Source organism: Apostichopus japonicus, chromosome 8, assembly GCF_037975245.1.
Source record: "Apostichopus japonicus isolate 1M-3 chromosome 8, ASM3797524v1, whole genome shotgun sequence".
Lineage (NCBI taxonomy): Eukaryota > Metazoa > Echinodermata > Holothuroidea > Aspidochirotida > Stichopodidae > Apostichopus > Apostichopus japonicus.
Window position 1 is genome coordinate 4639632 of NC_092568.1, and position 19034 is coordinate 4658665.

Genomic DNA, 19034 nt, shown 5'->3' on the forward strand with positions numbered 1-19034 from the left:
AGTTTCAAACTTGTTGTAGGCCTATCAGTCAGACACTGTGTATGCATATTGTGTGTGTTAGATGGAACATGTATCTGTGCTTGTTGCATAGACAAATGAGCCATTTTGGACAGCTCATGTGTGGTACAAATCCATCATTCATGTACAGAAACCACAAAATTCCTGTCGACTGACTTAACTCACGATCTATAATAATTTAAAATAGGGAGGAATATAAGAGTTGTAACAAATTATGACCCATTTGATATGACATTTAATATAACATTTGACATGGTGTCCCCCTTCTGAAAAAGTGTGGGGGGAAGAAACAAGTCTCCCAAGATTGACTCCCATGCCCCCAATTCTTCTGCTTTCCCTTCCCTCCAAACCACTTCCCTCCTGCCAACCGACACCCTCCATCCAACATTACCCCTCCAAAACCCCCTTCCCATCACTCTTACCATTTCAGATTGGCAGGATGGTTATCAAGCAAACTAACATTTTCACTATGAAAAGTTGACCTAATTCATTATTCCATAATTGCCTTCTTTCAAAAAGCGTGTTCTGGACACTTATTCATACCTGTTTTCATCACACACAGTATACTTATGAAAGCTTTTCAAAGCAGTATACCCTAGCTACAGGGGGTGGATGGGGAAAAAAGGGGTGGATGGGGAAAACAGGGGGTTGAATGAAGGATGATGGGAGCCCTGAGGTTCCTAGGTTACCTCAATATTTGTCTGGCTCCCAAAGAATATTGTCAGAATAACGTTTTCTCATTTGTTGGGTTTTTATTTACAAACTTTTTGAGGTATAAAAATGATGATATATAGCATTGAGGTGTCATTGATATCCAGTTTGTTACATAATGTGGACGGAAATGAAGAATAATAAACTATACACAACTTTCATGATAATTAGTTACCGCACAGCTCTGTTATGTCAGAATTGATGGAGTTCTCTGGTTCCGATTAACCAAACATTACCTATAGGTCTTCTACAAAATTATTTGTTGGAACCTGGAGATCAGGTTTAAGAATCTTTCTGATTTACAGGATTTGGACTAGAGCAGAAATGAAGAATCTTGGTTGTTTGGTATCAGACAAACAGATATTTCAAGAGATGACAGCAATCTGCTGTGATTTAAAATAAAGGAACTGGACTAGAGAAGAACTGATTGCATCTACTTTATCAAATCTGTTGAGGTTCGCATTAATGGACCTGGACTGCAGCAGAGGTTACCAGATCGACCAATCAATGACCGTACAAAGCGATTTGCATTTCCATCACACCGTTTTTGGACCTGGACCGCAGTACACTGATAGAAGTCTGCTTTGCATCAGACACACAAGAATGTCCAGGAATCACCTGACATTCGAATCTGCTAGTAAGTCACATAAATGAGTAGTAGAGGATACAGATCAATCCACTGAATGTCAGGTAAAAAGAGATTGGATGTTTTTATTTCATGTTGGACCTGGACTACAGTAGGCAGATGGAACAGTCTGCTCTGGATCAGAGTACATAATGTAATAATAATCCAGAGATCACACAACTCTCAAATCTGCTGAGGTTTCTCTCAAAGAACTCTCAAATCTGTTCAAGTTTTACATCAATGGTCCAGGACTACAGTAGAGCTGATGGACTTGTTTGCTGAGGACTGGACCAATGTTTCTGCAAAGGAAAGATGGAGACTTGTTTGTGGTTGTAGTAATATCTCACTCCAAGAAGTAGGGGATATTTCAAGACATGTCCTCCCCCTTCCAAGAAGGAGGACCATTTATATCGAACCTAAAGACACCAAATGAGATGTACAGTATATCTTCCAAATATCCAGGCTTTTTGAGTTGCCATTTAGGATTTTTTTCTAATAATGTAACATAGTAAAAGTGATATAGTCGTTTATAGCCATATTTTTCTTACTTCTTATACACCCAACAGGATGATGCTATGGTGTCATCTTCAAAAGAGCACCGTGGGAAGAGTATGCATAGTGGGGATGGGGTTGGAAGAAGATTTTGGAAATAGCAATAAAGAAAGTTTTGCAAAACTTTTTTGAACAGGAAAATGGTAAAATGCGAAAAGGTATTCTTACTTACCAAATTTGTCATAATACAAGAAGTTGAAACCATAGACCTCATAAGAGCTTATTATTTAGTCATTCCCCTCCCCCCCACCCCTTCTCTGCAGGGGATAATTTACAGTTAACTTTTTGTGTACCAGTTTTGATGTTTCCCATCAAATACTGGAACAGCCATAGTTATGAACACAAATACTGACATACATATTTACATCTTTGTAGCAATTTAAGTGACTTTTGTATAGAATTTTGCTCTGCTATTTCTATAGCAGATAAATCATTGATTAAGCCCAGGCACCTGTTGTCCTGGTACAATCTACAAGCAGCTGGTTTGGTGTATGCTGCTTCTTGGAAGTAATATTCTCATAGTTTTCGAATCATATAACAAGTTAATAAAGACATTTAAACGGTAAGAATAACCTAACCGTACAGTGTGCTGCTGACTTAACATAGCGCAAATCTTTGGTCTGCATATATGATCATGAATATAGGAAGTATGGAATTCTTTACCTCTCTAATTTACCATATTTCACTTTAGCCAGGAGTTTCTCTTTGTCAGCTGGTAATGCACAAACGTTGTAGGCATCAAACAAGCTCCAGAGAAAAATGGAGAGGAATAAACAAAATAAGTAAATGTTGTATATCTAGTTGTCAGTAGGATACGTAATTAAGTCTTTGTGGTACGAAAATGCCCAAACTGAACATTTATCAGAACAATTTACACTTCCACAAACCTGATGCAGACTTCCAATGCATCTTTCTTTTATATTTCTACTCTTTTAAGAATAAGGAAATGTAGCTTCTAGTTGTAGGAAACATTTTCGAAACAAAACATCATTTTCACAGAAATTAATTTTACTATATATCCTCTCATACTCACAGAGACACAAAATCTTACAACGATGATAAAAAAAAAAACGGTCTCAGAGTCCTATGGAGTTGTTCTCAACTTCTAATGTTTTAAGAATAAGGAAACTAATCCTCTCATTGTAAGAAACATATTGAAACAAAAAAAATGTTATTTAGGACCGTTCACCTGGAATGTTCTCCCAGACTCGATCAAAAATTCTTCTTCCCTACTAAGCTTTAATAGAAACTACAAATCCTACTTGCTATCTGATTATATTTAATTTACATTTTGATATTGTTATCCAGCCATACGTTTCCACCTTTCTTCCTGTTTATTGTTTTGTCCTTTATTCTGTTTAATCGTATTGTTCCTTTCCAGTCTTGAGCATGTTTTCATTTTCTCTATAAATGGGATTCACATCCCACAAGCTTTTAGTAGCTTCCTTGTGTAATCCAGGGATGAGACTGAGCCGGGGAAAAAAATCTGAAATTTATCGATAGCCGTCCTGGGGAGGGGTTTAAGGGGAGGGGGTGTCCCCCTCCCCTTTAGAAATTTTTTGTCAGGTAAGGAGGGCTTAGATGCAAAATGGTGGACTCTAGATGGAATCTATCACATCACGTAATTTGCCAAAAAAGTGTGGAATTTCTGCTTGTATAATTTATCCATTAGCTTTTTTGAACCAAAAAAAGGCTTTTTTTGCTTGCTTTGTGCTACTTGATTCCACCACTGGTCAAATTCGGTGTTCCTTCCCTTCACAGTCCAGCATATTCGGCAAAAAAAAAAAAAAAAAAAAATTAAATCAAAAAATAATAAAAAACGCGAATTACGAGAAAAAACGTGAAAATGAGAAGAAAAAAAATCGGAAATCCGCGTTTCCGCGGAAGAGTCTCATGCCTGGTAATCCCCTCAACCATTTATCATGTTTTAACTCTCTTGTCTGAACACATCACTGTAAATTGTTTGAATATTTGTAGGTTGAAATAAAGTTGAATTGAAATTTTCAGGTACATTTATTTTATGATGGACTCTCTAACGTTCACAGAGCAACACAAAGTTACAACATTGATAAACACCTGACTTGGATTCCTATGCATGATTCTTTATTTCCTTTGTTTGAAGAATACAAAAGTTAAGCCTCTCATTGTACGAAACATTCATCAAGGACCTAATCAGCTAATATCTAATCATCCTTGAGCTTAGACTGTCACTCATCGCTTCTTGTTTTTAATACGAATTGTTAACATTCTCACCACGCTGGAGTTTTGTAGATGGTTGTGATTGCCAACGCTTTCTCAGCACTCATGCCACTGATCTGTAGTAACTGCTTGGCAAATGTCTCGTTTATGCTGCTTTCCTGTATAAACAAGTCAAGATAATTTCAATTATTAGTTTAACTATATGCAAAATGAGTTTCATCCCCTTTGTTTGTTTTTTGCCAAATCAACCTACATTGTAGTTCTGAAGAAAATAGGTTCACTTGGATACATGGCCTTGGCCTAAAAATTGCACGATATAGAGAAATACTAGTAAACTTTACGTACCTTATTTTTCACAGATTTTTCATTAAATTCTTTAAAAGTCATTAACTGGTGAGTTGCCTCAGCCAGACAGAATGGCTGACGAATCCTGTCGAGACCGTCCTTTTCGTAGGCAATCAGAGTCTTGGGCTGTAGGAGGAATATTATCCTGTTTTATAATTTTGGACTAAGTTGTAGATTTTGAAGACACTCCATAACAGCACACACTGTAATGCGTAAACGGCAATGCCATAACACCAAACATGTGTACACGGCAACTTTATAACACCACACACTGTAATGTGTACACCCCAAGTCCATAACACCACATACCTTCCATTTAAATGCTGTTAACATTGTACCAAATGTGCTACAGTTGTAAATTAGTCAATAATTGCAGGTGCCCTCCCAGGTTTGTGAAAAACCTAAAAGTGCCCCTCTTTCATGAATTACAAGTGGCCATATTTGGTCAGTAAATTTGCCCCTTTGTTATTCAAATAGTGAGCTTTGGTTGAAGAAGTGTCTTGTCATTAAAAACATAAGAGAAAAAAGTAACTTGCCATCTTGTTGATAGCAAGCGAACATTCCAAATTCTACTCAACTCAACACATAGATAGAGTGTGAACATATTATCAAGATTTGTCCAGTAAACACAAGATAACCCTTCCTTTCCCTTCACAACCCTCTACTCAGTTTCCCATCGAAAAAGTTTACCTTCTTTACATTAGTCTACAGTTTGTTTTTACTTTATAGTTTGATTGCTTCAGCTCGCAATTCCATCTAAGCTAGAATCTTTAGTGTCCCATATAAGTTTGATTTATTTGCCAAACTCTTGAACGTCATACTTACAGAGTAAATACTTTGCAGGTATCTGGTCATGATGGTCAGGTATGCTACAGATTCTTTTATGTCTTTAGTGTGTTTCACAAAAAATCCATCAGAAATCTGTGAACAACAAGAGAAAGTATTTATTCCAAAACAATATGTAGAAAAAAGGGCAAATCTTTAAGTGAAACTAAAAATACAATAAAACAGACTAAACGTTGTCACCTTGTTGCATGGACAAAAACAGTATTTCACGCTCAATACATAGAGAACGCAGGCATTTAGCAGTTTGCGCAAAACATATGAACACAATATGTTTAAGCAGCTGGTCGTGTTCGCAACGTGCCTCCACTCTCAAAATGTGAGCACAATAAGTCGGATCTTTCAAAATTTTGAGAAATTCGGTTTGCTCTTCAAAATAAACATCCGTATTTAAAGTAGACCTCCATTACTTCCAAAATTGCCTCCCAGCCTGCTTTGCAAATATAAGAAATAGGGCAGTTTTTGTTATATATCATCTAATTTTACCTCTTTTGTGCAAGATAAGAATACTTTTGAATAGCATTGAACTAGTCACCTGAGTGAATCTGAGAGGATATGTAATTACAGATATGTATTATACAGTTGCATTTAAGGCATTGAAGACTTGCCCCAAACCGCCTTCCGCACTCTAAATAGGTAACTTTCCGTTGCTTGCAAGTGAAGTTTTCTGCTTGTCGCTAAAAAATGCAGACAGTAATGAAACGTGATACCTTGTTATCTTAAGCTGGACTTGAGATGTCCATCACTGTATCGTTTGTACACTGTGCTGTGGGTATTGACCGCAGCTGTATGTACTGACTGTACACTAGTGTCTAATTACCGACGGTAGCAAGCTGTGTGTGTATTTTCTGGGATCGATGGTGGTGTCTAACACTTCTGTTACACCTCATTTGAAACTAGGTCTGATTACCAGCATTAGACGTTTCTTTTTGCGCGAGTCTTCACACCCTTTAATATGTGCTTTATATGGTCTGTTAGGATGCTACCTCGTAGGGTTGTTAATTACATGCTTCATATTTGCTAAGCATTAATTCAGAAGTTGTCAAAAATGGGGGTGTCCAGAGGGCAAGAAATCTGGCAAAACAATAACTAGAGGTTTCTAGCATCGCAAAATGAAGACCGTGTGGGTAAAACGATGTTAAAATGGTGGAAATCCTTTTGCTGATAAGAACTTAAATTGGGAATATTTTAATGGATAATCTGATTGTAACTATTGAATATTCATACTTACCTGCGTGTTGACAGTAGCTTGGAAAAGCGTTGACTGAGGGATGCTAAGATGATCTGATGATCCATGTTCCTCCACAAGGTATATCGGTTTCCTGAGTCCACAGTTCTTCAATCTGAACTTTAATTCCGAGATAAGGAGAATGGTTTGTCATTACAAGCTGATGTCAGGAAGGTATACTATATTTACTCAAAATCAGAACTAGTAGTAATAAAAGGATGAATATTATTTTAAGCTTTATGAAGGGCATGACCTTTCAAGGGACATATTTCACCACAGCCCTGTAATAAGGTGGGGTTTGCATTGGTTGGATTAGCCTGGTGAGGGCTGCTGAAGCAATTAAAATGGCCAAGATGTGAATGTTACAAATTTGAAAATATTTTAAGAATTCATCTGGCAACAGCAGTCTGAATGATGTCATCAGAACAATTGAGATGAAAATGTCTTTGTTTTCTATATAATATTTCAATTATAACAATTGCCTACATAAGCTGTTATTGAAGAGCATCTAATTAGTGGATAACATCGCAGACCCACTTACTGTAATGCACATCCAGGAGTAAGGAAAGGCTGAGCTGGTCAAAATAGGTTACATTCTATCCATCATACCTCAAGTTAAGGACAACTAACATCTTCAGATGTTTTTTCCAAGAACAGTGTGGATTTTGCTACCCATCCAAATTAGACAATCCTATAATATGCCTGAGAATATTAACTCTCAACTTACAAGACAACAAAACAAAATATGATTATGTTTTCTTGAATAAAAAACATATTGAAACAATACCTTTTGTTCTCTGAATCTTCCATCTTGCATGCTACTGCACAAGTCATCCATTCGTTTCCTTTCGACGACAAAATCCAAGACCACCTCTCTCCGCTCTGGCATTTTTAACTGCCCCACCCTAGGGGCTAGTTTCTCCCTAGCAACCCAGAGGAAGTCTCCAACCTGTAGTTTCCTCACATCCATGTTTACTCCATTCCTCATCAGCTCTGGGAGAAGAAGTTGTTTTTGACTCCTGGCACCACTTTGCAGAATAAAAAAATCAAAGATACTTCACAAAATATTCATCAATACTCTACATCATATACAACATTCATAAGTCTTTCCTATTGGTGATCCATACTACAGCTTGCTAGAACTTGCTAGAAGTTTCCATGACTTTGAAATAATAATAATATCCCTGGTGAGGGCATCACATTGTCTACAACCAGAGTGCTTTAAAGTTTAACACTCTCAGTCTGCAATGACTTTGACTGCATGGACCAGGCAATAATTTATCTAGTATCGCATCACAAATGCATTGCAAAATGGTCAAATTGTTATAAAAGTGCAAAGATGCATAGTAGATTTTGTCATGCAAACAGTAGTATTTTATAAGATATAAAATTCATAGCCTGTGAAGTGTTAAAATGTTTGATCACCAAGAGATCATTTGAAGGTCTCCTGGCATATTCGTAAGAAGATTATCATCACTGTCAAGAAAAATTATAGCCAGAGAAGGAGACTCACCCTCCAGCAGTTTCACAATTGTCCACACAGAGAACCACCTCAAATTCTCCCGGTTGAAAGATAAAGAGAGGGTCTGGTGGGTCCGTGACCTCTGACCGCTGTGAAGAATCCTCCCTGACTGGGGACGATGACTGGGAGCAAGAGACGACAGAACTCTGCTGAGACGATGATAACTGAGATGAAGAAGGGACTGAACTCTGCTGAGAGGATGATACCTGGGATGAAGAAGGGACCGAACTCTCACGAGAAGCGACTCCTGATGAAGAAGCGGACTGAGAGGTTGCATTGCTGGAGGATGGATGGGACGGGACAGTTGTTCTTGAGATTGGCATTGGTCCTTTGCCGATGGAGGATGACAGCTGCTCTGAGAAAGAAATAAAACCTCAGGCTGAGTACAAGAGTGCAAAATAATCTACTACACCTTCGGTACAAACAGCTTCCACAATTTTTCCCTTTTCGCAACTACCGAATAGTAAGTGTGTATAGCATTCAGTATGATTCATTTACTAATTGAGTAATTTTTTCATTGAGCTTCATTTTCACATCAAATGAAACTTCTTAGGAGTGGAACAAGCTATAAAGATGAGAGTTTGACTAATGAGTTTTTTTTTTGTCTTACTTTCATTATTATGAAATGGGTTTGCTTGGGAGGTTTTGGTCCTCATTAAAACCTACATTATAATTGCGAGAACCCTCACCTGTATTGGGTGACATCATGGTGCAAGTGTCTTCTGCATTCTCATTGGCTAGGTATACGTAGACATCTCCATCCGAACAAAGCTTAGATCGCTCCTCTCTGTATCTGCGACCTGATTCCTCCAATGCAGCTCTGTTACATTTAACCAGGAAACCAACTCCAATATCATCTAAACAATAAATGAAATTTAAATCACACAAAATCTGACATCTCTTGAAAACAGTCACCTAAAAGTAGATAATTTTGATGTTTCAAAGCAGAGAAATGATTTCAACCAAGACACATGCTGCTGGTGTTGTATAAGAAAGTGCAATATGAACAGTTACTGACTGTGTTTGCTCACAGCCTACAGGACAGTCAGCTTACAGCAATGTTGTTGAATAAGCTAGTCATGTAAACATTAGCAAAACACACCTTGACTACATTAAGTAAATAATGCCAAACATTCCTACCACCCTCCCCCATTGAATTCAATAATTTTATTAGACATGATAATGAAATCATTGAATATGAAACTACTTTTGTTACGTACCGCAAGTGAATGGTTGGTCGCAACATTTACCTACTCTATAAATAATGCATTTGTATATATTTTCAATGGAAACAAATATCTCAATTAAATTGATTTTCATTGCCTTCTCATTATTGACCCTCTTGTTTACCTCCCCTAACGATGACCAATTGAAATTATTTGTGAGTTAGTCTGGTCACTATCTATCACTATCTCTACCAGTGATGAATATGTGAGATACAAGCACACAAGTTACTCATGTTTTCCTTTACTCAATCTATCACCAATGGAACTTCTAGAAATTAAACTCTGGCCATCAGCAATGACCATGTTTCAGCAATGACCATGATTGAAGCTAGCAGCCATTAACTGCCATCAGCAATGACCATGTTTCAAGATAGCAGCCAATTTCATGCCATCAGCAATGACCATGTTTCAAGCTAGCGGTCATTTACTGCCATCAGCAATGACCATGTTTAAGCTAGCAGCCATTTACTGCATGATTTACTCACCATCTATCAATACTGCTGCTGAGTCCTTCATGCTGACTTTCCTTCCCCTGTCGTCAATGTACCAAAACAGAAACTCCTGACAACTGGCTGGTGTGCATTTAGGAGGCCTTTGGAAGAAAAAGAGTTAATAGTAAGTACATAAACATACAGAAATGATATAATGGTAAAGAATACTTACATAGGTCATTACCATCAGGTTCATTAAAAGTATCATTCAACCATAACAAACTGTTTCACATGTGTAACGTTGTTTTGATGAATTATGCATGCATTGGAGGTGCCAGTGTAAAGACGTTGTGATAATTTATGCACTTGTCTGTGGTGCGTGCTGCTTGGAAAGTGTAAATGGTGCATGTATGTTAGTTCAAATGGGATATGGAACTGACTAGGACTGGAGTGATTAATTTAGAGTTCGCAAAGACACACGTTTTTCATCTTTGAGTTGGAGTTTTCAATAAAGACGTAGACTTTTCAATCTCGCTTGTTTGTCTAATTATTCTGGTTATAATAAACTCTGATGTAGTGACAGGTATTATCCCCCGTGACTCGTTAGATATATTTATGACAACATGCTTCTCATTCTAGTTGCTAGTGCCAGTGTAGTAGAGATGATTCACCTTATTTCTCCTTGTTTATAATCATTACGTCAGCTGGTAACGAGCTAATTCAGTTGATGATAATAATTTATGCCCAGAAGTTTATATTTAAATTAGAATTCGCATGCATGGAAAAAGGGGTGTGCTGTGAAGGGTTCATGGGGAGATTCTACTGGCTCAAAAGAGAAAGTTTAGATGATATTTATTAAACATTTGTGTCTGTGTATTGTATTGCTATAGGACTTGAGTCCAGACAAGGTAGTCTAGGCCATTCTTCAAGCTAACCATAGTGATCCGATACTCAACTTTTGGGATGAGATTCTGCAATTTCATACATTACTTACTTAGTGTTAGTGTGTTCACATGATCCAGCCAGACTTTGAACTCCTGGTTATGTGTTAGTTTGTTTAAACTTAACAATACATGATAACTAGTAGCTTGGGACCTGAGAGATGAGGACCTTGACTCCCACTTGGATACTGAGGTATAAGACTTGGATTTGATGGACTTGACTTCAACACTTGAAAGTGGCAGTGTTATTTACAGGCTTATGGAAATTCAAAATTTCAAAATTCCAATATACACTACAACTAGGCTAATGTTAAGAGATTCTGCTTAGTGCATATCTGCAAGTGATTCTGTAAAGCATTACACAAAGTAAAGTTCAGATACTCACAGAAAGTCAAGCATTGATATGAAAGATTATTGGAAATATTTTGTCTGGAGAAATAATAAATAAACTTGCCCTATGTAGATACATACTGCAAGTATTGGATAGTATAGTATAGTGTAGTGAAGTGCAGTATAGCATAGTGTAGTATAGTATAATACAGTATACTACAGTATAGTATAATATTATAGTATAATAGTATAGTACAGTACAGTAGCATGGTGGGCTCATAATTGATACACTTAAGCATTTGATCAACGATATCTATCAAGGAAAAATCACTCTACTGTATTCGTTTTTCATAGGTGTAGCTCGTCAGGAATGTAATGATTTCAAAATATGCATTGGTCTGTGCCTACAAAACGTATAATTGAGCAGAATTTGACCACAAAATGTCTGCCGTGTCAAGTTCTTTAATACCCCTAAATTGACACATTCATCAATAAGCTAACTGTAGTGTAGGCCTACGCATACATCCATTGACTTTGGATGCTATCTGCTATGCTCTGAGCCTCTAAGCTCAGACAGGTGAGGTCCCAGAGAATTAGTGGTATTATATTGGGGTAATTTTGGTAACATTTTATGATACAATCTCTCCTCTTTATTACCTATCTTGGCCTACCCTTGACCCTGCAGACACCTCTGTCTTATTGCTGGTGACATCACTGTCTTCCATCCTTGGTAGACAAGGTGAGACTGGAGAGGAGACAGTCGATGTCCAAAAATGATAACCTGCGGTATCTGATCCTGATGGTGGAGTCTTCGGTGAAGATACTCCTTGATGTTTGTCTACTGTTTCCAGTCTATGTGCCAACTCACACCCTTTCTCAGTAATGGTATACCTGAAGCGATGAGACAGATATATAATATTGTTAGAAATTCCACTAGAGGAATGAATCAAGTAAGCTAGTAAAATGCCAATTTACATGGAAGAAGGGAAAGTAATAAGGAAACAGAAAGAAGGGCTGTAAGCAAAATTCAGGTCATATGTTACTAACTTACTATCACAATTCAGTTTGTGTGATTAAAATAACTAAAACTTATAAATTGAGGAAATTCTACATGACAAAAATTCAAGCTACTCGCCAGTCCTTAGGGAAGACGATTCATTATTCATTAGTTATTTTTGAGAGGTTTGAGATGTTCATGCAATGTGCTAACAAGCTACATATTTACTGTACTTTACAGTTTGTTACAATGTTTGTATTTTCCTGTTTTTAACTTCTTGTCCTGCCTTGCATTTCTCTTCCCTGTACTGTAGTCCACAACATTCTCATCATAGATTGCCATGCCAATTTTCCCTCAGAAGTTAATCAAAGCTTTGACCATACAAATGAGAGCAAAACCTGGCACTGGAGTTTAGGTTTAATGCAAGATTGGTCACTAGCTGAGATAACAGCCTTGCTGTTTTTCTAGTGTCCTTCATATGTTTAACCTTCCTACTGTAATGTTAGTTTGTATCAATCTTGTACAAACATATGAGAAATAAATTTCAAATTGAAATTGAAAAATTGCTATAACTATATTAATGCAGCTAAAGATACCATACCAATACACCAATGTGATATCAAAGATACATTGTGGTTCTACTGACCTTGCTGGCTGCCTCTCTTTGCTGACAAATCCTTTGTTAATGAGAGTACTCATCGATGACCAGGCAGTGTAGTATGAACCAGGGTCAGGCTGTTCAGATCAAATAGAAGATTAATAATAGGTTTAATCCAGAAGAAGAAGCAGATGCAATATCCTTTTTATCAAACAATAGTAGTCTAGAAAATATACATTTTATGACATTAGAGAGCATTCACTGTGCAGAAGGTGAACATTGTCCTTACTGACAAATTTTTGCTTTATACAGTTCTAGCATGCCTTCAGGTAGAATATTCCCACTTTGCATAATCACATAAGATTAATTGAAATGCTAACCAAGTTTGCACATTTGAACTGTTTATATATTTCCTGATATCAAATGGTAAGTAACCAACCATAATCGAGGAAATTGAAAATAATTTTGCTCAAACAAACCCCTAAGCAAAGTCTGTACTCTGCTCAAGCCAAGCGAAAGACTCAAAATAATTTGAAAATTGACTTTATTGTGACTGGAGACACTACTGCCATAGATATACTGTATAGTCCAAGTCTTACTGTCCTTGAAGAAAAATGTCCAAACTGTACTCAAAGAATGTCCTAGTCTCACCCTCAGTTTTCACTTTCAGACTAGAACTTGGAAGGATATTAAGTAACCATGATAAATGTAACACGACAATGTAACAACTTTTCATTTGGTTCTCAGCATTTTGTTCCTCAGCTCTTTGCAATTTTAAAAGAAAGTAAAGTTTGCTATAAAAAAGGCATCATTCTTTCTTTAATACCATCTAAACAAAGTCAGAATACCAGAAAAAAATCAGATTTTTTCTCTAACTTTGACCAAAACGCATCTGTTGTAAATTTTAATGTCTTTAAAAGTTGCTTTAATTATTTTACCCTTGAGAAGGATTTGTCAGCCAACTGTTGTGCAGCTTCTGTTAGTTCTTCTTTGTGCATAAATCCACGGCTGTTATCTTTCTGAAATATTAGAAAAGTTGGATGATTTTTGGCAAAGTACGATTATTATACATATGAATCAAAGCCACCATGAAGTGAAGCATATTATATTTTTGGAACAAGGTGCAGCTATGACTCATCTTTAATAACAAACTATGTAAGCTCCTCTTCATTCTTATCATTAATGATTGCTAAAACATTATCATCAGTATTTAATACCTTGATACAAATTTGGTTAAATTCATTCTGATAACTCAAATTTCTTAATCACCTACTTCTAGGCAATCAACAGTTAAGTCATTTCCCCACCCCCACCCCCCCCCCCCATTTACTGTGGACCCCCTGTTTGTGTGTTCATTTAAAGTAATTAATACCTACCTTGAGCACCACACCAATCTGTGTGCCAATTACAAATGTAAAAGAAACCTCATAGCATCAAAAAGTTACTGTATCATTTGGCTAGTGGTTCATTCAGCTGATAATCTTTCACTCTTAAAATAAGTTTTTCAGACTCTACAGTGTTTAGCCTAACATCTGCAGTAAGGCTTACTATAATACCCACACACTTGTGATATATCATGGCTTTCACCTAAAAATTAATGACAAAGCAGGTATTTGTATAGGTTGGAATTGCATGCTTACGATGTGGTTCCTATACAGAGTAAGGATGAGAGCATAAGGACCAGATCGATAAACTGGAACATACTCTCCAGGGGACCTTTTTGGAGTTTTCCTCTTTTTCTGCAAGTAAAAAGCAAGGCAATTTCTTTTGTCATTTTATCTATTTACATTGGGTGAAATGGGAGATCACAGATCTAACATAAGATTATCCTTTCCAGGCAAACGTCATGGGTTAGATAACTTTGAGAGATCTCTAAATATTATACACAATGTACACAAATTTCTTTCCATTTGCAATAACCTGTTTGGCTTTATAATCTGTGGGTTTTACTAAATGTACAAGTAACATAATCAAAACCAAACAGTAACAACTAACGCAAAGAAATAAGTAACTAATCCAATAAGCACTGTTGTCACCGACTCCTTCACAGACTCTAACACCACCGAGGTGATACTTACCAAAACAACACTAGACACAATGCTGCATTGACCATTCTGTTAATTTACACCCAGAAATGCCTCCCAAGCATCTTGAAACGTTATCAGTATTGCCCATACGTAAAGGTAAGCATGCCTAGAATTTCACAATTTTAGACACTTGCAGAAAAATGCCAGTGAATAAAAATCTACTGGCTAAAATTGAATTACCACTTGCAAGTTACTTGTATTAATAATACAAAAAAGGAACATTAGTTTCCACTGGCAGGAAAATACCAGTGCTTTTTTCCTCTGTTGATAAATAGTGAAATCATTAATCCAGTAAGTAGCATGAATTTTGAGGCCTGAAAATTTCTGTACTGCAATGAAAATTTATAAACCAAGGTCAATTAGAAAAAATTGTCCGGGTGAATAAACTGCTCTATAAGCGGCAGCCAAAGAAGTCAATGAAGTCGATCATTGTCTGAACCTTCTCTGCTTTTCCTAGATTGTCAGATGACAACACTGATAATATTTCAGTCTGTTGTGAATCTGTCAAAACCAGCTTACTTCCTTGTGACTTAGTTAAATTGTTGAAACATTTTCTAAAGTTGTAATAATTTGAGCATGACTTACTTACCTACAGTAGAGAACTATGGTCAGTGGACAATGGAACAATAGAGTGATGATATGTAAGCTAGTACAATGGGACATGAAATACCTTACTTTAACAGATGCCAGTTAAGTCTACCTTCACCCACATCTCCTAATTCACGCAGTCCATCATCCTTCACCAAACCAGAATTGCACTCATTACTTGTGGGGTAAATTTATTTACAGAAATCTTATTTCTTCTCAGCAGTCAAACTTGATGAGGGACTTACCCTAACTGGAGAACGATGCTGTACTCCTGGAGATATAGGAAGACCTGGAACAGACTCAGAATCAGAATCTGAGATGTCAATGGAGGTAGATCCTGATACATTTTCTTTTGTTAGCACACCTGTGATGGGATCTCTGATAATTGGTCCTGCAAACAATGAACATTTTATTAAGAAAGTGTGCAATTTACTTTTCATATTCTGGAATTTAGTTCTATATCAAATATAAAAACAGGTGAAAAAATACATTTCACAGATCTACTTCATACTTGAACTGTGGCAAAGTGATGAACACCTTGCAAAAAATTGGAGTTGTATTAAATGTTTTTCCTTCAAAGGATTGTGGTGAGGCCTTAGGAGCCAATTTTCAAAGCGAGTGTACATTCAGTCCAACAGAAAGCAGAACTACTTTAAATTGGATATAAGATAGTTTGAGGTTACTGAATTATATATATTGTCTTGATTCCTGCCTTCGATTTCCCTTTAAAGGCATTGAAGACTCACCCCAAACTGCGTGCCATGCTCTGAAAAAGTTAAATTTCCATTGCTTGCAAGTGAAGTTTTCTTCTTGTCGCTACAATATACAGACAGTAATGAAACGTGATACCTTGTTATACTTAGCTGGCCTGAGATGTCCATCTCTGTATCGTTTGTACACAGTGCTGTGGATATTGACCGCAGCTGTATGTACTGACTGTGCACTAGTGTCTAATTACCGACGGTAGCAAGCTGTGTGTGTATTTTCTGGGATGGTTGGTGGTGTCTAACACTTCTGTTACACCTCATTCGAAACTAGGTCACATTACTGGCATTAGACGAAATTTCTTTTTGTGCGAGTCTTCACACCCTTTAGGGGTGCAGTTTATAGGGTAAAACAATTTACCTGTCAAATTTATTTTGATGAATATTAGGTCTTTTCTTACCGTTCAGAGAATGTTTGAGAAGCATAGCAAGTGGCACTTGCAGTTACAGTAGTATGTATTTGGAGATGAAAGTGTTTCTTAGAGCTACATTAGTACCACAAAATGTTCTGCAGGCCTAACAGCAAATTTATGCAATGGGATTTTGCATAATTAGTTAAAATACGAGCTGCATGAACAGCAAGCTTACCATTCTCAGCGATGTAATCCTCTAGCTTTTTGTCCAACATCTTGCAAATTTTATCTCCAAAACTGTCTAATATACTGCAGGACTTTCCTGTGGACAGTGGCATTGGATACTTCTTTAGAGCTCTCAGTGCCTGAAATGTTTATAAGTTGAACACAAGATTCACTTTTAGGTTACAAAGATTCCTAGGAAACATTTTAAGTATTGATTAATACCAGTGGAAAGCTAGTTGATCAGGTGATTTGTACTATGAAGGTGAATAGCCTTAGAATTGCCTCTCTGACCCATCCCACCCTCTCCCTGGAATATGTTGTTACAGTAGCTGCTTTCACCATATCTGCCTTTGAAATTGCAAGGCAATTAGGCCTACCTAACTTGAACGTTTGTGACATAGGCCAGCAAATTGTACAAATTTCACTGAAGTTTCACAGAAACTGATCATGCACATGTATGACATGTAATGTTACGTTAGGCCTTCCTTTATACAGGGCTAGAACTATTGTACGAGTACGAGTATGACTGTAAAATATTGTAGGCTATCTGCAATGCTAACACAAACACTTGGAACTGGTGCACAACTCCCCTCTCCTTGCCCTGCTGCTACATGTTTTAGGTGCATTGAAATAGGGATCAGGAGACCTATGCTATGAATGACTTTTCTAAGAGTTAGTCATTACAACATGTTATGCTAACGAAAATAAACTAGTAATAGAGGCTTAGGCCTAGTTGTCCTAGCCTTGACTTGATGTTGAGGCTACGAAGCTAGCCTAAGCCAACTTTTCACCTTCCCAAACGCATATTGGGTCTTTCTTCCCTTTTCGGCTGCTTCGTCTCGCCATTCTGTAAGCCACCGGGTAAAAAGTGGATTAGGATTTTGATTTACTTTCTTTTTGCGCTTCAATACAGGTTTGGACATGGTCACCAGTTTCGCGTTTAAAATACAGAAATTTGCTAGACATTGTTTTGAGTTGTTCGGCGTACACTGGTAACAGGTACACACTATCTTGAAGTTACAACTTACAAGGGATGACTTTTCCTTCGCGAAACCGGTATATATGGAGGTTATTATACAGTACAGTATGTGGTAATGAGATAGGCCTACTGTTTGAAATCACCCGCCAATCGACTTCATCAAAATATTTATGGCAGTCAAAGTCAAAATAGTCTGAAATACTGAGAAAGTAAACCTCAATGGTGAATTGAACAACATGCTATGGGTGTGTAATTATTTCATCATTTGTTTTATCATTTGCATATGCGGTGCGACCAGTCCATAAAGAGATGGGTCAATGACAGGGTCTGCCATGGGTTCGCGCGTATATCTTTTACGCTATAGCGTACAAGACTTTTTTTGTGGCAAATATACCTCCCAGATCGCCGGGAATAACACTTCCCAGACCCAATGATGCTCCCAAACCTCCTGAAATTTTACATCTCATGGCTTAGAAATTTAGTTTAGGGAAATACATGGGCGTCTGCAGAAAGAAAATCAGGGGACAAATAATCAGAGTAGACTTTTGTATACGATGCGTCTAGGGTCCTCTCCCAGAAAACAATTATGGACTGCCGCAAATGCGATTTCCGTCCAGTACTGTGGATAAATATAGCAAAATGAGAACCGCTGCATGTCATTTGCATAATACTGGATCAAACTGCGCCCAAGTTCAAAACAGGGAAATTTGAAATGCAGCGTTTGGTCAAGACAAATTGGTGGGGACACGATACAGTATATCATCTCCCCACCACTGAAATCGTTAATTGGTGGGGACGCGTAGGCGTACGTCCCGCTGTCCCCACCAGGATCTGCGCCCATGGCTGTAATCGTTTCACCGTTCATCTCTTGTCTTTCATATTACATTTTTTTCCCATTAACATGTTAAAAGCCTAATATAGGAGGTCAGGTTCGGCGGAATGAGGTTCAAACATGCCAGGAGGAGAGGGATCGAGGGCTCAAACTTCGAGGTGCAATGGAATCGGCATATGCGTCTTTGATATCAGGGGGCTAACCTCAATACCTTTGGACACAAATGATCTTCAAAGAGAGAGAACACTTGTTAACAATTTGCTTATCTACTGTAGAATACCTGTGTAGGTAAATAAGAATATAAAAGTTATAAATCGGGCCCAGGGGCGTCAATCCGATTTGAACGGGGGGGGGGGGTAGACGTGATCGATTCGAGTAATCCGGCCGTAAGTACTATCTAAGCGGAGCGCCACCATCGGCTGGCGCGCAGCGTACAAGAAAATTTTTCTTCTGGCAGACCCCTCAGATTGCAGGAAACGGCACTTCCCGTGCATTATGGCAGTAAGCAACACCCCTAAAATTGATAAAAATTTCCGGCAATTTTTTATTTTGGGAAATATTCTCGAAGGAAGTGATCGCCATTTGTTCCTCAGTTTACAAATTCCTCGTCTCCCAGAAGCGCCCAAAATTTAAGATATCG

General features: G+C 37.6%; 1 protein-coding gene across 2 annotated transcripts; it reads right to left on the reverse strand.

Annotated features, from left to right (window-relative positions):
- Positions 1 to 1472: 1472 nt before the first annotated feature.
- LOC139971195 (crossover junction endonuclease MUS81-like) lies at positions 1473 to 18328 on the reverse strand. 2 transcript variants are annotated; one of them, XM_071977452.1, is made up of 18 exons: positions 17375 to 18328; positions 16594 to 16723; positions 15487 to 15632; positions 14207 to 14305; positions 13505 to 13585; positions 12615 to 12703; positions 11629 to 11862; positions 9755 to 9861; positions 8733 to 8900; positions 8250 to 8398; positions 8035 to 8207; positions 7309 to 7549; positions 6525 to 6641; positions 5276 to 5371; positions 4451 to 4576; positions 4160 to 4263; positions 2570 to 2653; positions 1473 to 1653 (listed from the first exon to the last, which is right to left on the reverse strand). In XM_071977452.1, exons 1-18 carry the CDS (start codon positions 17504 to 17506, stop codon positions 1587 to 1589), a joined length of 2343 nt encoding a protein of 780 aa, XP_071833553.1. In that variant the 5' UTR covers positions 17507 to 18328; the 3' UTR covers positions 1473 to 1586. The 2 variants fall into 2 exon arrangements, with proteins under 2 accessions (XP_071833553.1, XP_071833552.1); XM_071977451.1 differs by having other exon boundaries at positions 8035 to 8398; positions 17375 to 18327.
- Between the last annotated feature and the right edge of the window lie 706 nt (positions 18329 to 19034).